The 21,198-nt window shown below is 34.1% G+C and overlaps 2 protein-coding genes across 2 annotated transcripts; one reads left to right on the forward strand and one right to left on the reverse strand.

Moving 5' to 3' along the window:
- The first annotated feature begins 641 nt into the window (after window positions 1-641).
- On the forward strand, window positions 642-11,811 carry LOC135076238 (monocarboxylate transporter 10). Its single transcript, XM_063970720.1, has 3 exons — window positions 642-1,250; window positions 7,001-8,119; window positions 8,215-11,811. Exons 1-3 carry the CDS (start codon window positions 989-991, stop codon window positions 8,268-8,270), a joined length of 1,437 nt encoding a protein of 478 aa, XP_063826790.1. The 5' UTR covers window positions 642-988; the 3' UTR covers window positions 8,271-11,811.
- A 686-nt stretch (window positions 11,812-12,497) lies between these two features.
- Window positions 12,498-19,275, reverse strand: LOC135075882 (solute carrier family 22 member 2-like). The gene is made up of 9 exons (XM_063970340.1): window positions 19,225-19,275; window positions 18,856-19,147; window positions 18,671-18,774; window positions 15,414-15,568; window positions 14,470-14,638; window positions 13,824-13,959; window positions 13,196-13,498; window positions 12,786-13,108; window positions 12,498-12,711 (listed from the first exon to the last, which is right to left on the reverse strand). Exons 1-9 carry the CDS (start codon window positions 19,230-19,232, stop codon window positions 12,498-12,500), a joined length of 1,704 nt encoding a protein of 567 aa, XP_063826410.1. The 5' UTR covers window positions 19,233-19,275.
- Between the last annotated feature and the right edge of the window lie 1,923 nt (window positions 19,276-21,198).

Below are 21,198 nucleotides of genomic sequence, written 5' to 3' on the forward strand. Positions count from 1 at the left end.
AGGCTTATTACCTCTGAATTGTCAAAAAATGACAGCTGTCAGAATTCCGTCGAATTAAAAATCGGACTTTAGGCAATTTTGTTGAATGTTGATATGTTTTTTTTGGTTGTGTATGGCAAAATACGTGATGAAGACTCGAATTTAACTACAAAATTATTTTCATAATAATAATATGTATTGTTGTAAGGTAATATACCCTTGATGGGCATTTGGGTATAGTAACGATATTATTAATATGAGCATATTTTTTAATATTACATAAAAACAATTTGATTTGGATGAGATTTAAAATGTATGCCAGCATTTCCAGCACATAAGCGGTTAATCGAATCGGTTTTATTTGTAACATACCAACATCACTATGTTTGGGGGCGTTTGGCCGAAAATAGCGCTTGTTAGAAATTGTTAGCAAAATGGAGATCGCCATGGCAACCACCGAAAACTTTAGCATGGTTTTCGACGAGGACACGTTTGCTAACTTTAAAAGTAACGTTTTCCTATACATTTTTTGGAGTGATAGCACTTACCGTTAAAAGGACGCCATTTTTTTTACTAGCGCTAGCTAGCGCTATTTTCGGCTAAACGCCCCCAATCTCAGCTGACATTGACAGCCTAACTGTCACTGTCACAGCAGGCAGGAAGGATCCTTCCTCGTTCAAACTCGCCTCTTTTTTTATTCAAGCAAAAAGTCACTTGGTTTAATTTTACTTTAGTTAGTAGTTAGTAGTTCGACAGCCGCGTGATACTACTGTAGCGTTAGTAAATTGTTACGCGGCTCTAATCGTTAAATTATCAATTACTTTTGATTACTTCTGTGCTTCAAAAACAGCTGATAAGTGACTATCTGCGGAATATCTAGCCATTCATTATTAGAATGTTGAATAATGCCTTATCTTAACTGTGAACTAACTTCTTGACAATAGGTTTTGAAGCACGTGTATTATCAGCGGAAGAGTATCAACTAACAGCTCAAAAATAAACATTGGTGATGTTAGAGAAAATGGAATTTGAGCCAAGGGAAGCCACGGACTTGCTTGGTGGGAGTCAAAAGACTGAAGTTAATGGAAACCCTAACCATGCTTCTAAGAGAGGGCCTCCAGATGGAGGATTTAGAGCATATGCTGTAATGGTTGGCTCTTTTCTTACGAATGGGCTATTATTTGGCGTTATAAATTCTTATAGCGTAATATACCCTGAACTTGAAAGAAAACTGAAAGATGCAAACATACCAAACGCCGAGAGTCGCGCATGTAAGTATATTATTTTCATTTTTATCTTTAAAAATAGTGTAATTAATCATTGCATTAACCCTACCCATAAAACTGCTTACTCCTTTTGGAATTGAGCACCAATTGTTGACTATAACTGACTGACCTGAAAATGAAGCTTGGTTTGTATGATAACAATGATGTAATATAGAGTGTTCCTTACATTAGAGAAATTTCTGAATATTTATTGAAAAAATCAAATTGCCATTAATTTAAAACTGTTAAACCATTCCTGTTCAGTAATATTAATCATCATTTTAAAGTTTAGTATGTTAAAGAAGATAAATGATTGACACAGTTAACTTTTCAAAGTACCTAAGTATTGCATCATTAAATTAAAAAACAAATGATGAAGAGTAATATTCTAAAATTCTTTTAACCTGTATTCAAATTATTTTATATTAATTGTTGTTTGATTGTTAATAAGATACTTTATTATAGGATCCTGTCATTATAACTTTATTAACTCTTCATTAGTTTAATTTTTGATAAAATTACTTATTTATTTAAGGAACACAATCAGTAACAAAATACAACCTTTCTTAACTCTAATACATCTTAAGTTTCACATCTAATACTTGCACTGATAATGAAACAATCTATACTCAAAGCATATAATATTGTGTGTTATGTGCATCAAGTCATGTCCTCTTTACAGTGTTCTTATCTGAAACTGTATGGCAATTATTTTAAACAGCCGTCTGTTACATTTATTTAAATGATATGATAAAAATGTTCGACTGACAAAGATACAAAGTAGGCGTTGGATTTAAGGAAAATCACTTATTTCATTCTGTGCCATGATAATATTGTTATAACTAGGAGAAAATATTTCATTTAACTAGTATTTAAATGTATAAAATAAACAATCAAAGTATGTGACAAGTAATTAAATTCATAGGTATAGCCAGTACAGCAAACAGCACTTTTAACAACTGTAATTACCTGTTAAATAGATTTTTGTAATTAACTATTATCTATAATTTACATTCCTAGAGGTAGGTACTTACCTCCAACAATAAATTTTGAGAGAAAGTAATTCTTTTTACCTTCTTGAAATTCAAAGTTTTCATGTGAAACTTTTTAATTTATTAGTGCTTTTTTCCTATGATGCAAATTTCGGCACGCGTTCGTATTTGGTATATAATCACGCTGCTGGTTGCAGGAAGCCCGCATAACGGGAAAACATGTCTACACTAATATTATAAAGAGGAAAACTTTGTTTGTTTGGTTGTAATGAATAGGCTCAAAAACTACTGGACCGTTTTTAAAAATTCTTTCACCATTCGAAAGCTACATTATCCACGAGTACCTAACATAGGCTAAATTTTATTTTGGAAAAAAATAGGGTTCCGTAAAATATGTAGATAATGTAGACCACGCGCGCGAAGCCGCGGGCGGAAAGCTAGTGAAATAATAAAATGCGGGCAACCCGCATGCGTACCAGAACCGCACGTGAGCCGAAATCCGCATCACAGAAAAGAGGCACTACTGTCTTTGTATTAAATATCATAATCGTTAAACAATGACTTAAAAGTGTCCTCATTTAAATTCAAACATATTTTAATTAAGAAAATCAATCACATAACTTTGCAAAGTATTTGCTTACGACCATGATTGTTGGTCTTATCTGGAGCATATAAATGTATATAAATTAACTACTATTATTTATGAACCAGTCATAAATTATTCTTTAGATTTCGTTCGATTGTTAATTGTATCTTGAGGAAAGTTAAAGTACGACACTTATTATATTACTTATAGGTACAATATTCTGCTTTAATCATCGCCATTTTGTAGTAAACCACAATCTTGAACCTATGTACCTAGGTAACATAGGTAATGGTAAACCAACCCGGTGCGGCGGTCATACAATGTCCTATTACTATTCGACGCAGATAGAACAATTTATATCACTAGCTTTCCGCCCACGGCTTCGCCTGCTTGGAATTTTGTCTGTCACAGAAAGACTATCGCGCGAGTCCCTCTTTCAAAAACCGGGATAAAAACTACCTATCCTATGTCCATTCCCAGGACTCAAACTATCTCTATGCCAAATTTCATCAAAATAAGTTTCTCGTTTTTCTCTGAGGCCTGTGCTAGTCTCCATACAAAATCAAAATCTGTCACGTTAATTATATTTGAAAAGATTCTAATTAATCTAGCTGGAGTGCAGTGCAGTATCTAGTTTTTAAGGTAATTGGTGTACCTGTTTACGTCAAACGTATGTAGGTAATATACATATTTTAACACATATTTGAGGAACCTACTTACCTATTGCAATAACGTCATTATCCTTTAACCTCCAGAATGTTAGGAAAACAAGCAAAGATCATAATAAAAAACTCGTAACAGAAACGAGCATCTTGTAATTTATTTTGAACAGAAATATGTATTTCACCGCAGTTTGTTTTTCATAAGTCTTTGTTTTTTAAACGCCAGTAAAGTTCGCTATGATTATTTGTACATTTACGCTACCATTGAATTAAGATACCAAAAAGATAAATGTTTGAACTCATTGACACCAAGTTTTACGATTATGATAGTAAGTAGGATGTTTTTATTCATAATCGCGTAAATAAATGGCTTCAGTATCAGCAGTTCAGTTCTTTACACCAAAATCCATTGTTTCCTAGAACAGACAGGGTAAATACCTACCGAAAATGTGACTTCCAGGAATCTTGCGAAGTATTGCGAGTGTGAACGCTTCTTCAAACATCTCACAAGTTATATTAAGGTCCAAATTAAGCTTGCATTATGACGTCGGTAAAAGAATCCATAGAAATTACAATAACGCAAATTAGTCACACTCATAACCTCTCTCAGGGATTCGAACCAGTAAGTTTTTAACCGCATGGGCCGTTAGGTCTACTAGACAATTACCCAAGTATTTGTACTCATGTTTAAATTACTCTTTCGAGAATTCTAGACTAACTGGAACTCAATTGAAGTGCAATCGTCATTTGTCCCAATTTATGTGATAGAGCTGACTGCCAAAATAATGGATAGGATGTCTTGAGACGTGGCAAGATTGAAACCTTTCTTAAGTTTTTATAAGGTACTTTTAGCTAAAAATTCAAAAAGTTTAGGAGTCAATAAAGACGAGCATAAAAGGAACGATTAAAATACAATCTCCGAATGTTAAGATTTTCTCTATCAATGTTAACCATTGACTTAATATGGAATTTAGACTAAAGGTCTAATTGTTTAAGAGCAGGCGGCGCCGGCGCCGATAAAGCGCAACTGGATATGCATGCACACTGATAAGGTCCAATTAGTTCATAAACATTAATAAGTTAAATTATGATAACCACAAAATACATAGATACATGCAAGATACATGTAGGATGAGAGATGATTTTTATAACTTACCTTTTTATTCCAACATTTTTGCCAAATAGTGATATTAAAATGTAATTTTGAAGAAACAAACAAAACTTTTATAGGCCGACGAACACAAATTCGTCCCCATCTCTACCCGCTATACCTTGTTGCTGCCAATCTTGAGCTTTTAAGTTTTAAACAATAACGGCAAGATGTCAACGTAAAGGAGTAATGATTACCTAGTTGGATTGTAAAAAAATGTCACGTTCATTTATTGCAATAGACATCGGGCGCCGTCTGAGAGCCGGCCGGCGCCCGCGCCGAAGGTCGATTTGTTACGTCCATTACTCCATTATTCTTTTTACGCATTGTCGTTTGTACCTTGGCCTTCGTCAATTTTGATGATTCTTTTACTCGACTTCAGGATGGACAAATGACACGTGGCTTGCCTATTCAATCTCTAAACTTCTGAATAATCAATTTTCTATGCTGCTGCATGACTATCATAAATAGGAGCCACGTGGGTGTCAAATTATTAATTCTTGTAATTGCGTGGTGCATACCGTTATTGATTGAACATTAACGAAATAATAATGGAGTTGGATATCTTTAATACAGAGTTACTAATACCTAATTAACTGTACTTATTACTTTAGTTTAAAATCGATCTTAAAAACAACAATCATAAAATATTACAAACTTAATCATTGCCCACATCCATGACCTGGAGTTGTTAGCCTACTTTTAAATTTTAATTAGTTGAAAAATATCGGTTATAACTAAAATATGTTTATGTACCTATTAGATAACAAAATTAGTTAATTACTGTACTTATAGAGTGCCTTAATCGTTCATCATTATGCAGTGATAGTAATTTTGTTGTATTTCAAAATATAAACACACGATTATTATGCGATAACCGAAACCGATATTAAGTATTAAGATTTTACATACCTACTCTACAAAAGATTTCTCTTGTTGTAAAAACATGTTTTAAATTAGTCCTAAATTAGGTCTATGATTGTTTTACTCGTAAATACTAATATAATGTTTCCGAAGAGTGTTTTTTTGTAATTGCCGATGAAACCTTATTCTTTTATTGAAACCGTTTTAGTCAATTTTACGTCAGTTGCGAGAATATCCTATGACGTAGATGAAGCCGCATCTAAACTTAAATATAACAAATTCAGGTTTAAATACATTTTTTTCTAGGTACCCATAATATTTCTGCATGCCCCACCACGTTCAATGCGGAAAGATCTATCTTCTGGTGGTAGGCGACGTGGTGACCTGATTAAATTACGAGACATTGTGTGTCGTTTGAAAACTGTCTGTCGGTCACAAATTTAGAACTTCTGGCTTCACAGAAATATACTCTTTCACTTATGAAATAGGTTAGGTATTAAACAATACAATTAATGTTGTAGTCGTAGCAATAATAAATTTTAGGTAAAACGTGATATGGGTAACGAAAGATGTGTTCTAAAACATATTTAGTTAGTTATAAAGCAGTGTATATGTTACGGTTAATGTGATAAATTGAAAATTATTAATAATAACCGGTTATTATGAATAATTCCCGACAGTAGCGGTGAAAGTGATAAATTAATCACATTTAACAGTGATTATTTAATAATTCAATCTTAGTACTAATAAATTTCATAAAAGAGAACAACATCTTGTGTACATGTTCGTGTACAGCCAAACTTTTGAACGTTTTGATATAATATTATTAATATAATTTGGCATAATGAGTTTGGAATGTTTCTTGCATAATATTACTTTTCCATGATGCCTATAACATAAAGTTTTGATTTAAAGTGAAAAATAGGTTAAGGTGCGGCGGGGGTGGCCCTTGGGCCACCCCTAAGCCGCCTATTTAGTTTTATACACACATAAATGACCTCATATTAATCACATTTACCAAATCATGCGGTAATTATTCATAATAACCGGCGATTATTCATAATTTTCACATTTATCACTTTGACCGTAACATATACACAACCTTGTAATTATGCTATAAATCTACGGCGATAAAATCATATCATCAATCAGATATTTATTATTATAGCACATAACTTGTTATCTACCTCCTCGATACACTACACTTTTGAAATATCACAAAGATGGCATTGGAGTGTCCAGCAGTCAGTATACTCCAAGTAGAGCTTATTAGCTTACAATTTCAATTGTATGGCTTAAAAAAAGTCAAAGTTGATAATTAATTCGTACTCTGAAAGCAAAGATATAGTTCACAGAATCATGTCAATAACTTATTTCCTGACAGTTAAGATAAGTTAACTACGTCGCTCGTAAAGTAACGACTGTCTATTAACGAATGTAATGTTTAAAAATAGGTGCATTGCTAATGTAGTTAAAATAAACTGTTTTTATTTGTTTTCCAGCTTTGGTGGGCACGCTGGCTATGGGAACTACGTTTTTCCTGTCACCGCTCTCAGGAGTTCTGACGGGCCTCATGGGTCTCCGTTTGACCGCTGTGCTTGGCGGCACAATCGCCACCGCTGGCCTACTCTTCAGTTCCTTCGTCGTTGATCACATAGACGCTCTTTGTTTCACCTACGGTATTATGTACGGCTTAGGCGCGTCATTTGCGTACACGCCGTCTCTAGCCATCCTCGGACACTACTTCAAAAAGAAGCTAGGACTTGTAAACGGCATTGTCACAATCGGCAGTTCCATTTTCACCGTCTTCATTCCCGTTGTGATGGATGTTATGATAAGAAATCACGGCTTAGACTGGATGTTCAGACTTTTGGCATTATTCTCGTGCGGTATAGCACTTTGTGGGTTGTTATTCAACCCAACTCCATTGACGGCAGCTGAAAAGCCGATAAGGGACGACGACAGCATTAAATCTTTGCTAAAAACGATTGTCAACATCGAAATTTGGAAGAACAAGAAGTACAGAATGTGGGCATTGTGCATGCCTGTAGCCTTATTTGGTTATTTTGTCCCATATGTGTACATCAAATCTTACATCGAGAAACGTTTTGTAGATGTAGGTAACAAAAACCTACCATTACAATGTATAGCAGTTACTTCGGGAATAGGGAGACTCATGTTTGGTTATCTAGCAGATAAACCGGGAATGGATAGAATATTGTTGCAACAAATTTCGTTTTACGTTATTGGCATACTTACTATCATTATACCTTTTGTTGAGTCTTTCCCTTTCTTGGTGGCAATTTCTTTGGGTATGGGATTGTTCGACGGTGCCTTTATTGCTTTGATTGGGCCAATAGCGTTTGAGTTGTGTGGCAGGAACTGTGCAGCCCAAGCTATTGGTTGTATGTTAGGACTTGCAGCATTCCCCTTGTCAATTGGGCCGCCCGTAGCTGGCCATATTTATGATTACTACAAATCTTACACTGTTCCCTTTATTTTGGCTGGTGTCTCCCCATTAGTAGGAGCTACGTTGATGTTTTTTGTCCGTTTATATCGGACTAACAATATCCAGGAAAATAATTCAAATGCGAATGGGCATCTTGATTCCGTGGCTGTTGGTGAGTTTAACACTTATTTTCTTTTTTTTTTCTAGGTTTTATATTTCCTTTTACATAAAACTATAAAATAACGTTTATATTTCTTATTATTACAGGAAATTCACCGGATCCTTTACTTGGAAATAAGACTGCACAACAACCGGGCTTATAACATCAAAGAAGGAAATAATCAGGCAATAATTTATAATATTACATGAGTCGCAGTTTCATGGACTTAATAACAACAGCTGTATGAGGATTAAAACTATAGGATGGTGGTATATTTTATATTTGATTTTATACATATAATCTTTCAAGCTAAAGCTGGTTACAAATTAGAATTAGATAGATTTTATCAACAAAGTTTGGTGCCTATTAGGAGTAAAAAGTGAAAAATCTGAAATTTTTAGTACCTATTCGATCATGTTCTACTAAATCATTCAGTATAACTGGGTGGAAATTAACGACAAATATTGTTCTATATAAGATATAGTTGTGGAACTGCATGAAATATTAAATCGTCAATTATTTTTTACGGTGACGACCTAATCGAGAAACAAATCATTTATCTTTATTATCCTACCTATACAGTACTGTTAGGTAAGCTAATACAACGTATATTTTTATTATGAACGCAGCTACATGACTTTATTATTATTTTTATTACAAAAACAATTATGTTGAGCGTGAAACGGTGCATTTTGTTTAAAATGCGGCGATATAACAACGAGTTATACATATATTTACAATTTTAATGTGTTTTACGAATTTAAATGCATTTGCGTAGAAGTTAGTTTACGTCAATATGCAAAAAATATTCATTAGAACCTCGCGATAAAGTCTGTGCATGCACGCAAATAATGTAATTACAACGAGAATCTAATTAAATATTTCCAGTAATTAATTACATTTACGTACCTATATCCATTTTACCTAGTTACCGATGAAGTTCCTATTCCATTTTGTTTTAGTCCAATTTTAAGTAAAAATATTTATGTTTAAGAAAATTAAGTTATACATACATGTTACATAAAAATTATGTATAAGAATATATTTTTAGAAAATTGACAATACAGATTTGAAAGTGACATAATATTTAGAATGTAGAATCTCAATAATTTATTTTTTCACTTTAATAATGAAATCGAATAAAAATTGGTCCTTTTTAGCGATATATGAAATTCGATTAATTATGATGCTTTTTAAATATATTTCGAGTGACAACACAATATTAGAAGCTTTAGCACTTATGTGTACCTACCTACCGTGTACGTACCTATCGAAAACTGAAAAATAAGTGCAAGGGTTTATAAAATAAAGAAACATGGGAGTTAGCTAAATATGTAGTTAATTACAACTTTGTCCACGTAATATAAAATTAGTTTTTGATTAAATAATATTAAAACTAATATGTAGTAGCTAAGCTACAGGCTCCTAAACTGAAGTGCATAATTTAGAGAGATTGATAGAATCTGCTATTGTAGAGTTCCGTAATAAACCCCAATTATTTAGCCATCTCCTTTCAAATACGATTCTTAAAGCAGATTTTTCAAATTTTGTTTGAAGAATCGTAAATTGTTATTTATTACATTTAATATGTTTACACATAATATAACTCTCTATATTAAAGTAAATATTTTTTCTATCTAGGTAACTAATAAGTACTTATTGAATTTTTATGATCGATATCTTTTGTTAATGTTTTAAAAGTACATAGTTCACAGGTGTGTGCATTTGTGTGAAGTGTGCTTAGTTAATACGATACATTGCGTCTGTAGTGTGCTGTGATATGAATGAATTCATAATCAATTATTATATGGGGTACAATACAATATTATCTACGTTATCTTTAAGATCTACTTGAGGCTAATAATTACGCTATATCAATATAATGTGATTGTTATTCAAATAAAGGTCTGTATAATCGTATGGCAGGATAATATGATTTATTCTACTATTTTTGCTGCCAAGGTATAAAAAATCTTCGTGTGTGATATATTACTTGCTAGATTATATTTATAGGGTGTTAGGTAAAAATACATTTTATAAAATCCGATTTGTATGAAAATTAAAATAATTAAAATGAAGATATCAAATTTTCTGACTTCACCATACCATTTATGTGCCCATGTTAACATGGGCTAGTGTCGGCTCATATACCCATTTACCTAACACCCTGTATATCTCTACGATTTGTTAAAAATATTGGCTGTGTATAAAAGCTGGCGAAGTATGGGATCCTCCCGGCCCAAAATATCTCTATATTAATATTTACCGCAATAATTGTTCATACTTATTATGTTTTATGAAAAAGGAATTCATTTAAAATTTGTAATTATGAGGCACGAATTTATGTTCCTACCTCGTTTTAGTTTATTTATAGGTACTAATATTTACTTAATCTTCAATGAGCACTGTTGCAAATTTTGCTAGCATTTATGCATTCACTATTATGATGCTTTTATATTTATGATTGTGTATTGATTTAGTAGTTAATCACTTTTATTTGTTGACGTTAATGTATAGGATAATGTTTAATAATATTATGATTATGTTCGACGTAATTTCATAAATGAATGTAACAATTTGTTAGTTTATCACCATCAGGTAAAATACAATGTTCATTCCAAACTAAATTAATGGCATTTTAATGTTATGAGTATTATGACCCCATTTGTTTTATATTTTTATATTGTTGGCAACACTTGGGGCCTAGAAGTTTCACTTGGGCAAGGTTCTTTAGTCTATGATTGGCCTAAATATTATGTAGGTATTACGCCCGTATTCACTACCACCCATATAAACGTTGCTTGCTTAAGTGAAGCAGCAAATCGAACGCACAGCGTTGAATAGAGCTTTGTGATTGGTTCATTTATCACTCTGTGCGTCCAGGAGCACTGTGAGACCTCATAGTAATGTTTGTGAATACGGGCGTTAGAGTACACACGACAGCACATCAAGCTAAACACAGTGGTGTCTTATCTCGTTGTAATACTGGATATTTTGCAACAAAAATGTATTTATCTGCCGTGTTGTCGACTGCTCCTATATCGTTCTATTTCTATGAGCATAAAAATAATAAGTTTTAGAATTTTTTCATTCAGAGTTAGCATTTTGACAACTTGAGTGCAACTTGTTCATTCATAAGGACATGTAACACTGGATGCGGTCTGCGGTCAGGTTACAGTAATCATACATGATGCAGGCTGCGCTTAATACTTTGGCTTAACCGCATAAAATGTGACAAAGCCATAATATTAAAATAAATGTAGGTATATTATTCAACCACTATTAAAATAACTTCAACTGGTGATGTTTTGGAATAAATAACTTTCGTCGGATCATTTTTACCGGAATATTGTTTTCGAGATAGTTTTAATTATGTTCCTAGAGATAAGATAAACCGTGGGTTCATTGTAATCGGTTAGTTATTTTTTTACCTAAGAGTTAAGTATTTACCTATTGGATAACTGTAATTATGTAATACAGTAAGTACCTTTCAGCAGGAAATCTACAAAAAATTGCAGTAATGCATATAACAAGTTGCTTCACCTAGATTTTCCAACAAGTTCGTTAATTTTATGTAGTTCATTTTGTTGTCAATAGTGTACTTCACTAGGTATTTTAAGTGTTGGGACGACAATTTCAGATGTTTTTTAAATTTTAGCCATCATAATGAAAATAAACATTTCATGATGTATGAAAAATTAAAATCTTTTTTAATTAATATCTTTTTCCTATGCCTAACTAATGCGACGTTTGTGGAAAAGCTACGCGAATATACGAGTCGCTCCAAAATTTAATATTTACCGTATGAATTAGAGAAAATTACCAACGATTTGGTAAGAAGGCTGACAAAAAAAATTAATGATCGGATGAAGTAGACTCTAGATACTGTATTTTCCTATATTACTTTGCTCTGTGGACTGTATCGTCCTTTCAGTTTTTTATTTCATATATTATTGATGCTAATGCCTATTTAAAAAAATACAAATAATTTATTGGTGTAGTCAAGTACTCCATTATAGGAATATTATAGCAATAAAAATACTTTCTATGTTAATGCGTTATCTATTGTATTTTGTACTTTTCTGAGAAATAATTTGTACATTACATTATTTACATAACACTTACAGTTAGTTTGATTGGGTTTTCACCTGGAATATTTACACTGCACCTAGTTGCAAACTACGCAGAGCTATGGACGAAAAATGGGTTCACTAAACCTAGGTTGTATAGATAAATCTTACCTACTGATTGTTTTTATTCTTTCCTATGCACATTTCAGAATATTCTGAGATTTAATAATTCTTAAAGATATTTTCTTTTTTGAACTAATTAGATAACTTGGAATCGGCAAAGCCACTACAAAGTCAAACCACTGTTTCAAATACGTTATTTAATCGGAGTTTCTTGAAAAAATTCGTCGAATGTTCGCAAAGAGACTTCGTCGAAACTTGCCGAACCCTATCCTTTGAGCCGGCAAGCGGTCCAGGGAATGGGGATGGGAGACTTGGCGGCCGCCACTGCCGAAGGAGTAAATCCTCATTTCAACTTCTTCGTGCGATGGGGAGTTAGTCTTTTGTGTAGCCCAGCGTAGTGGCTTGGACAACCTGCAATAATTTTGTTTTATTGCAATTTAAGAAGTAAAAATGATTGTTGAATCAGGACAATAGGCATTGCTTACTCCAAAAAATAGTCCATATCATCAATCACGTCCGGCATTTCTCTTCCATCAACGTCGAGGAGTATTAAGCTCAACGAGATCAGGACTGCCGTGACGACCACGTCTTTGACAATAGACACCTCGTTACTAAATGGTTGGAAGACGAAGAGCAGGTAGCTGAACATACTCCCCAGCTGACCTATGGCGTGGCAGCATCCAAACAGAGTCGCCCTTATGTTGATAGCGAAGAGACGAGGAGTTATGTTGAGGAGCAACAAATACACAACTATGCCTGATGCTAAAGCGAATATAGAGAATATTTTTGGTGCGTGGAATATTGTTATCTGAAAAATAAGGGTTTCCTGGATGAAATTAAATTGAAAAAATCATCATGTCTCCAATTAGCTACGCCATTGAAGAAGTAGACTTACATGGCCCAATGTAACTTCAGCACTTGCAGAAATACCTGATATTATAATGTTTAGTATTAGCAAATGTCTCATCAATATTTTCCTTGATAGCAATATTGTTAGACTGACCAAGCCAACTACCGAACTCATCAGTGCAAACAAATATTGATTTGATTTGTCCTCCTTGAAAACGTTGGCATAAATGTAGCTCAGTTGAAAAGAAGTTAAAGACCATAGAAGGAGAGACACTAAGATCAGAACTCTGACGTTGTGTCTTGTGAATATCCCAGAGCATGTTCGTATCTCGTCTAAGCAATGGTAAGCCTGTAAAAGAAGTTTAGGTTTTGTAGAGTCGCAATGGCAACATTTTGAATAATGTGACATTGCTTGATATTTTTCATAAGGCGTGAATAAACTTAAATTAACGTGACTCTACATTTACATTTTGATACATTTATTGTTCTATTTATTGTATCTTAGGATCTTAAGGTACCTATCCCTCCTCTACAATATCTAATAGTGTGCTAAACGTGATTTTTCACTGGAAAAACTTGTCTGTTTTTTCTACTCATAACTTTGCTAAACTATTCTAAAGCTAGTAGGTAGTTGGTACATAAAAATCATCTGTATATTTGACTTACAGACGTACTCTATGATTGACGGGCCTTATTTTAAAATCTTCGCAAAGGCTGGTACCATTCCTTTTAGCAGCTTCATAGATAATTTTTTCTGCCTTAATTATTTTCCGGTTGTACAATAGCCATTGAGGTGATTCTGGAATCCACCTAAAAGTGTTTAAAGTTTGCGTAACTAAGTAAAAATAGTAGATAGGTAAAAAAAACATAGTCCTGCATACCTAATAAGTTAGTAGTATACAAACTAAGTAGGTACTTAAGTAAATAAGCAATTATTTTTACTGCACATTAACGATGATTTAACTATCCACATACCTAAACAACTAATTTTTATTTTATTTATACCTATCAGGCGTACCTACAGTACGCACCTCAGATCCCTTCTATGATCTGAGGTAAGACATCAGTTAAATCACCATACAATTTTAATCTCTACATAATCAGAATTTAAAAACATGCAGTCCTTATTCTCGTTCTACCTACCTAAATCATAATATTATCCGCATCATTTCCCACAAATCGACTCGTATGGTACGATTTTTATTTTTTTCACGATTTCGATGCCCTTAATAAAAATAAGTAGGTAGGTAGATAAGCACCAGTTTTAAGGACTGCTCTGTTTTTGTATACAACCTTGTAAGTATTTACTACACTTGTTACCTTAAAATAATAATGAGTAGAACGCTCAATAAGGTGGCCATAAAATTGTATGTTTCCAAATTTGGAAAGGCGTTGGCCAAAGGAAGCATGCACGTCATTGATAGCAACTGAGGCACAGATGCTATCGCGTTCAGGCGCGATCGCCATCGGTTACTTGCTATCTCGCAGGCTGTGGAATTGTTTTTACATTAATTCATCATATTTTTCTTTCCATTATAAGTAGGTAAGCTACGAAAGTAACTCAGTACCTCTAGCATGAACAACTTTCATCTTCGAATCGTTTTCGTACTCGATAAAATTCGATACTCAACCTTCGAATTAAACGATAACGTGACAATTTTGATTCTCAAAATAAGTTTCGTGCAACCATTTCTCATAGTAGGTAAGTTCACTTTACGACACGTTCTCAAGGGTTCTGTTGTAGTTTTCGTACTAAATCTTTTGATGGCGATTCGAGTACGCAAACGATTTGAACTCGAAAGTTTTTCGTGCTAGCCGTACTGATACTCGTATGTTCATCGTTTGTCTTTAGGTATTGCTATTAATTTTGCTGAAAGTTGAGTGAATGGTCTACATAACAACTCGTGGGTTGTGGGTCTACATAACAACTACAAATGACTGTCATATACCTACCTAAAACCTACTCTATCAGTGTACCACTTATTAATGTTAATTATTTATTCTGTGGCATTATCCTTGTATTGCGCGAATAACTTAGGAAATGACCGCAGACGCGCATTTGATACCTATTTTTAAGTTAAAAATAGTTCTGGGGAATAACTTTTAATAACTGGAGAATAATGGTCAGGGCTAGTTTCTGTATTCTATCCAAATATTTTCTATTGACCTCAACGTGACCACGACCGCTCTGCCAAGAGCGTAACGAATAAGAAGAAGAAGAATACACTTGTAGCCTTCTTAACGGGGTTCATTTATATACCTACTGATTACTAGTCCCATGTAAAGGGTAGCAGCTCCAAATAAAGACTTTAAGAACACCAGCAACTGGAACCAGGGTTGAGAATCGCAGAAAGTCATGATTAGTCCCATGCACAAGTCCACGAACAGATTGATCGCAATAGCTATACGTCTTCCACAGCTGAAAATATTGACATTTCAAAACTGATTGTTGTAATGTTTGCAGACGCCCTTGTCCGTGGGTTATAAAATGGACACAAATTGTCAAGCAATTGTAAGAATTTACAACGCAACATTAGAGATACTAGATATTAGAGTGCATTACCGCAGCAAAATTTTTATAAATGTTGTGCTTTAGAGAGTCGAGAGTATAGCAGATAATTAGTCCATCGTGAGCAGAAATTTGTCCACTAATAGCAAAATTCGTTCAAATTATAGTTTTAAAGTTATTAGGAAAAAACAGATTTTGCTGGGGTAATGTTTGAAACATTACCCTGGCAAATTTTTTTTTGAAAGTCGTTCTATCCCGGAACCATATACATGGATAGATAGCTTTTGTTGCGTAGTAATTTGTCCACGAATAGCATAATTTGTTCGTGTTCCGGTTTTCAAGTTATTCAGAATTTTGCTGGGGTAATGTTTTGTGATGTCCCAGATCTCGTAAATGGCTCAACGCAGAAGTTTCAAAAAAATACCAATGATAGACCTTGATATGTCCAAATTAGTTCAAGCATTAATCATTGATTTGAATGATAAACACCAGTGTAATTAAATGATTTCGAAAATCAGATAAAACGGATTTGTGAGTAAACCAGTACTCTTACAATCGAATAAAATGCACTCTAGATATTAAACGCTATTTACCCCTTTCACGCATATGGGACACATTTGTCCCCGCATAGTTTTTACGATTTACAGTAATACTAGTTAAGTTAAACCCTTTGTAGTTTAATATTCTTAAATTTTATTATTATATTTTATGATTATGCGCTGTAAATAATGAAAAACGCGATTCCTTGTGTAAAAAAATACTGGTACAAAATGTAAAAAAAAAATTCGTTAGACGTCAAAATTAAAGAATATTTTAATATTACTTAGCGGCTGTTTGGCCATTACTTTTCTTCCGATTTACATTCACTAATAAGTATAATTATCGTTTTATTACATATTTTCCATTTTCTTCGTATGTATAATGAATATTATGTGAAAATCTGTATTGGGACACGGGTGTCCCTATGTGCGTCAAAGGCAACTTGGTTCTTACTAAGGATATTGTTTGCCTCGTTATAATTTGTATGTTTATATTGATGTTTTATTTATAATTCATACATATTTTTGTAAATCATTTGTCTTCAAATCGACTTGAAGAAATTTCGCTCAGGAAAGACGAATTTTAGAAGTCATGATGACTGAAAATAGTGACAACGAGGATGGTTTCCTCCCTGATGAAAGGGTGTCTACTGCTGGACAGAGGCTTTCCTGGGGATTTTCACAACAATCGTTCCTGTGCTGCTCGTATACATGAATGTACATGAGCAGCACAGGAACATGAGGCCTGCCACACTGCGTCTTCCTATACGTGGGCGCCACTCGAGAAATTTTCTGCCCAAACGGCCATCACTTCTGCGAGCTATGTGCCCTGCCCATTGCCGCGATAGTTTGGTAATTGAGAATGTTACTAGGTATGCAAAATCACTTGAAACCTATGTTACAGTTAAGCTTTTACATATACAAATACATTTGTTTTTATTTCATTCAAAAATACCAAGTAGTTATGATTTTATAGGCATTCAAAGTTCGCTTAAATATCGAGACCCGCCGACGGTCACGTGACCCCGCGTGACGTACATTCACAGTGGCCGCTCACTAGAAAACGGATATAAACATACTTAAATACATTTTTTTTGTAAATACATACTTATTTTACATATTAACACCCAGACCCATCACAGAAATTAAAATTGAACCAAACCCAAACTTGATGCGATTGTGTCGTTTTATTGCGAATTACCTTCCAGCTCCATCATCAGACCCTGATTACTATATAGAATTAAAGTACTCATCAATACAAAACTAACGAGCCCAAACTCGATGGATTTAAGTCGTTTTATTATAGAGTTCCTATGGCCACCTTCCAGCTCCATCATCAGATCAGCTCCACGTCATCATAATATTGCATGGTCATCCAAATCGCATGTGTATGCGAAATTTCAGCTTAATCGGTTGCCCGGAAGTGGGTCTTAATTCAGCTTGCAAGATTCCACCCATACAAATATGAGCCAGTCACTGTAATATGACGTCACGCGCATTAAATGGCGGGCCGGCCGGCGCCTGCACTTTTAAAATTCAATATCTTGGAAACTAATTGACGTATCGAAATAATTCTTTCACGTGTATTTTTTATTTTTAACAGAGAATACAGAAAGCTAAATAACAAAATTAGTGAACATTCTTCATTATGCGAGCTATGTCTGTTACTTTGAGTCTCCTGCGGACTTCCTCATCACCCTTTGGGTGACTTTGAGCCTTCTCATAAGGCCCAGAGTGAAGGAACACGTCTCCGTTCCGTGCGTCATCGCCGCCAAGCCAACACACATTGGTCAAAGACTTTCAGTCAAAGGTCCTGAGACACTGCGGTATTTTGGGTAAAAAGATGTCGCGAAGCCTCTCGGATGTTGTCCCCCCAAGTAAGATTCAACGTTGTAGTCACGGCACGGCTGAGACCTTGGAAGACCTAGAATCAATGCTCTATGGCCTCAGTACAGGCTTTCAATAAATGGGATTCAAAATAAACATGGACAACACGAAACAATTATGTCAAATATCCGTGTTACACGCACTCCTCTGCACGCTGGAGACTCTACACTCAAAGTTGTTCTTGAAACAAACAGTTTAGTTATGTAGGGCTAACTTCAAGAAAGAAGTATATGATGAGATGATGATCAAATATAAAAATACGTAAGATATGATGCTATCTATTTTAAATTTCTTATTATAAATATTAAAAATAAGCTTATTGATTAAATTTGATGTGCATTTTTAGTGTGATTTGTATTTATTTTGCAATAAAAGCATCGAAGTATTTTATTTTCAATATATGAGGGAATGTATACCTTAACGCATATAGGGACATATGTGTCCCCGACTGAAAAACACTGAAATACATAGCACTTATATTTTCTGTACTACTTTTATGTTAAATTAGACTAAAATAAATAGATATAACTAAAGAAAAAAGAATTTTATGGTTTGGAATAGTTATAAGCGTGTAAGGGTTACATACCTATCTGCAATTAATCCAAACATTACACATCCGAACATCAGCCCCATGCGGGATATCATTGTTGTGGATAGTAGTTTCATCTTGTTGTCGCAAAACACAAGCCACTTTAAACAATAAGAATAGCAATCGCGTCATTGGTTGTGTAATACTATATTAGGCTAAAGTCTACACGAAGAAACACGTACCGATTTTTTGAGCCAAATCAACCAAAACAATTTTACATGCCATTTGCCGCATTTGAGTTGCGCTGCTGCGTTGTTTATGGAAGTAACGGTACATAAACTGGCATTCAGAACCTCGTACCGTTCTGGTGGGATGCATATGACCTCTAGCGATGGTTTCAAGAGGAACATGTCTTCGTACTGATTGAACATTGAGGGCACAGCGAGCACTGTCGAGGCCACCACGACCAGCCATTGCCAGATTCCAATATTACCTAATACCTCGGTCGTCACGTCTTCGTATATTGTCCCGATTCTACAAGCAAAAAAATATTACGTCTTCACGTTTACTTACAGAACAGAAAACGTGGTTATTATTTGTGAATACTATACATCGACATGGCACTTTCAACAAAACTGTCCTTAAGCTGATGTTTTTTACGTGCGTCCTTCACTTTCAATCATGACCGTACTGATTTGCGTATCACCATTTTATTACCGCGTCATATTTTCTTTTTGAAGCACATGCCTATAAAATAATGTTAAAATAAGTGGTAAAATTAACTCAAGATCATCACATTGAGATAATAGCACCTAATAATAATATTGATGAAGACTTGAATCGATAAACATGACGATGGGCAAATTAGCATTTGAAACTACTCACAAGAATTCGTGCACTTGATCAAAGAAACAGGTTATTCCCCTGGTACGAACTTAAATATATCCTTGTAACTACGGGGAAAGATTGCATTCAAGATGCAGGTGAGTTTAAACGATTGCAGCTTAGTAATAAAAAATGTGTATTTTGTACTTATTATTAACCAAAGTCTCTACATTATACATAAAAAGCGATCGCCCGTGTGTCTTATTTACAGCTCTATGTGTAGATATGGCTCTAAGTAGGTACCTATATGTGTAAAATGTATTTTACATGCATGAAAATTATTAGGTACATGCTTAAACCGGGCTCTGCACAGACATATTTCAGTTTACTCAGCTTATCTCATGTTATCTCACAAAAATGTTCAAGAGCTTTTTTATGAAACCTGCAAACGGAAATTTAAATTGGGATATCGTGGGTCTGCAAGTTCTGTAAAGTAGGGTTGATAAACCTATACATTTATGATGATGACTATTGACGTTCAATACTCTTACATAAATAAATAAATATTTCTATAAAAAAGTTAATGTAATATTAATATTCATTGCAAAAGGTCATCTATAATATTCATGAAGTATTTTTCAATCATGTTATTTGTTCAATCTCGCGGAGATTTAAATGTTAAAATACATAAGAAAATCTAAGCTAAGACTACTACCTACTCGCAAAGTACATACACTGGTAATCACAAAAATCGGCCCACCTACGTTTTACAGGAAAACTCGTTTCTACTGACACAATCATTACCATGATTGTGTCAGTAGAATTAGAGTTGGGGTACCCCCCAACAATATTGGTGTTATTTGATAGCCCAATAAATATCCATAAAGAAAAACACATTTAATTTCTTAATAAACGATTAACATAATACAATAAATGTGACTTGAAACTTTGGGCTCACCTCTGGGATCAATTAGACCAATTTTATCGTTATAAAACCAAATAATGATCTCACGTGTCCTCTTTAACATATTTATGGATAGCGATTAATCCCAACTTAACAGTATTAAAACCATAAAAGTTGGCTCAAGCGTAACTACCTATTTTTTGAAGAAGTGACTGGATCCTTCTAAAGACACATTTTTGGGGTAAAAACCTTTCCTTTAATGAAATGAACTTTAGAACTTGGCTTTCAAATGGTGCCAACATTTGTGGGAAGTGGGAATGCATACGTTTGAAAGTGCTTGTCGCGGGAGGGTCGATTTTTGTGATGACCAGTGTAGTTAAACCTTGATCTTAAAGATGTGCTTTGTAAGTTGTTGCGTTTCACAGCTTTAAAAAGCGATCTACAGCCAATCAATGCCTAAATAGCAAAAAAAACTTTACTCATTAAATCATCACGAAAGTTTTTTTTAGCAAAATAAGTTGCCTACGTATATAAATAAATAACGACTCTATCCCATACCTAAATACTTTTGTGGTCATCGGGTCATATGATCGGTCTGCTTGTGGTCGCTGTATCAGTTGCCTCTACTTGCAAATATGTAAAACATGTTAATGATTGATGAATTTAATGGCCTTATTTTGAACTTGAATTTGAAAAAAAACTTAACCAATCTTTATATGGTAAAAAATACCAATTGCCTTCGCAAATCCTTGCTTGATGAGTGTACGGACGTTTTTGTAACTGGTTCTATTGTAATATTTTTTGTTGTGTCTGACCAGCCGACACGCTACGTCACGAGCCCGTTAGTGATCATGGG

This window comes from Ostrinia nubilalis, chromosome 11, assembly GCF_963855985.1.
Source record: "Ostrinia nubilalis chromosome 11, ilOstNubi1.1, whole genome shotgun sequence".
Classification (NCBI taxonomy): domain Eukaryota; kingdom Metazoa; phylum Arthropoda; class Insecta; order Lepidoptera; family Crambidae; genus Ostrinia; species Ostrinia nubilalis.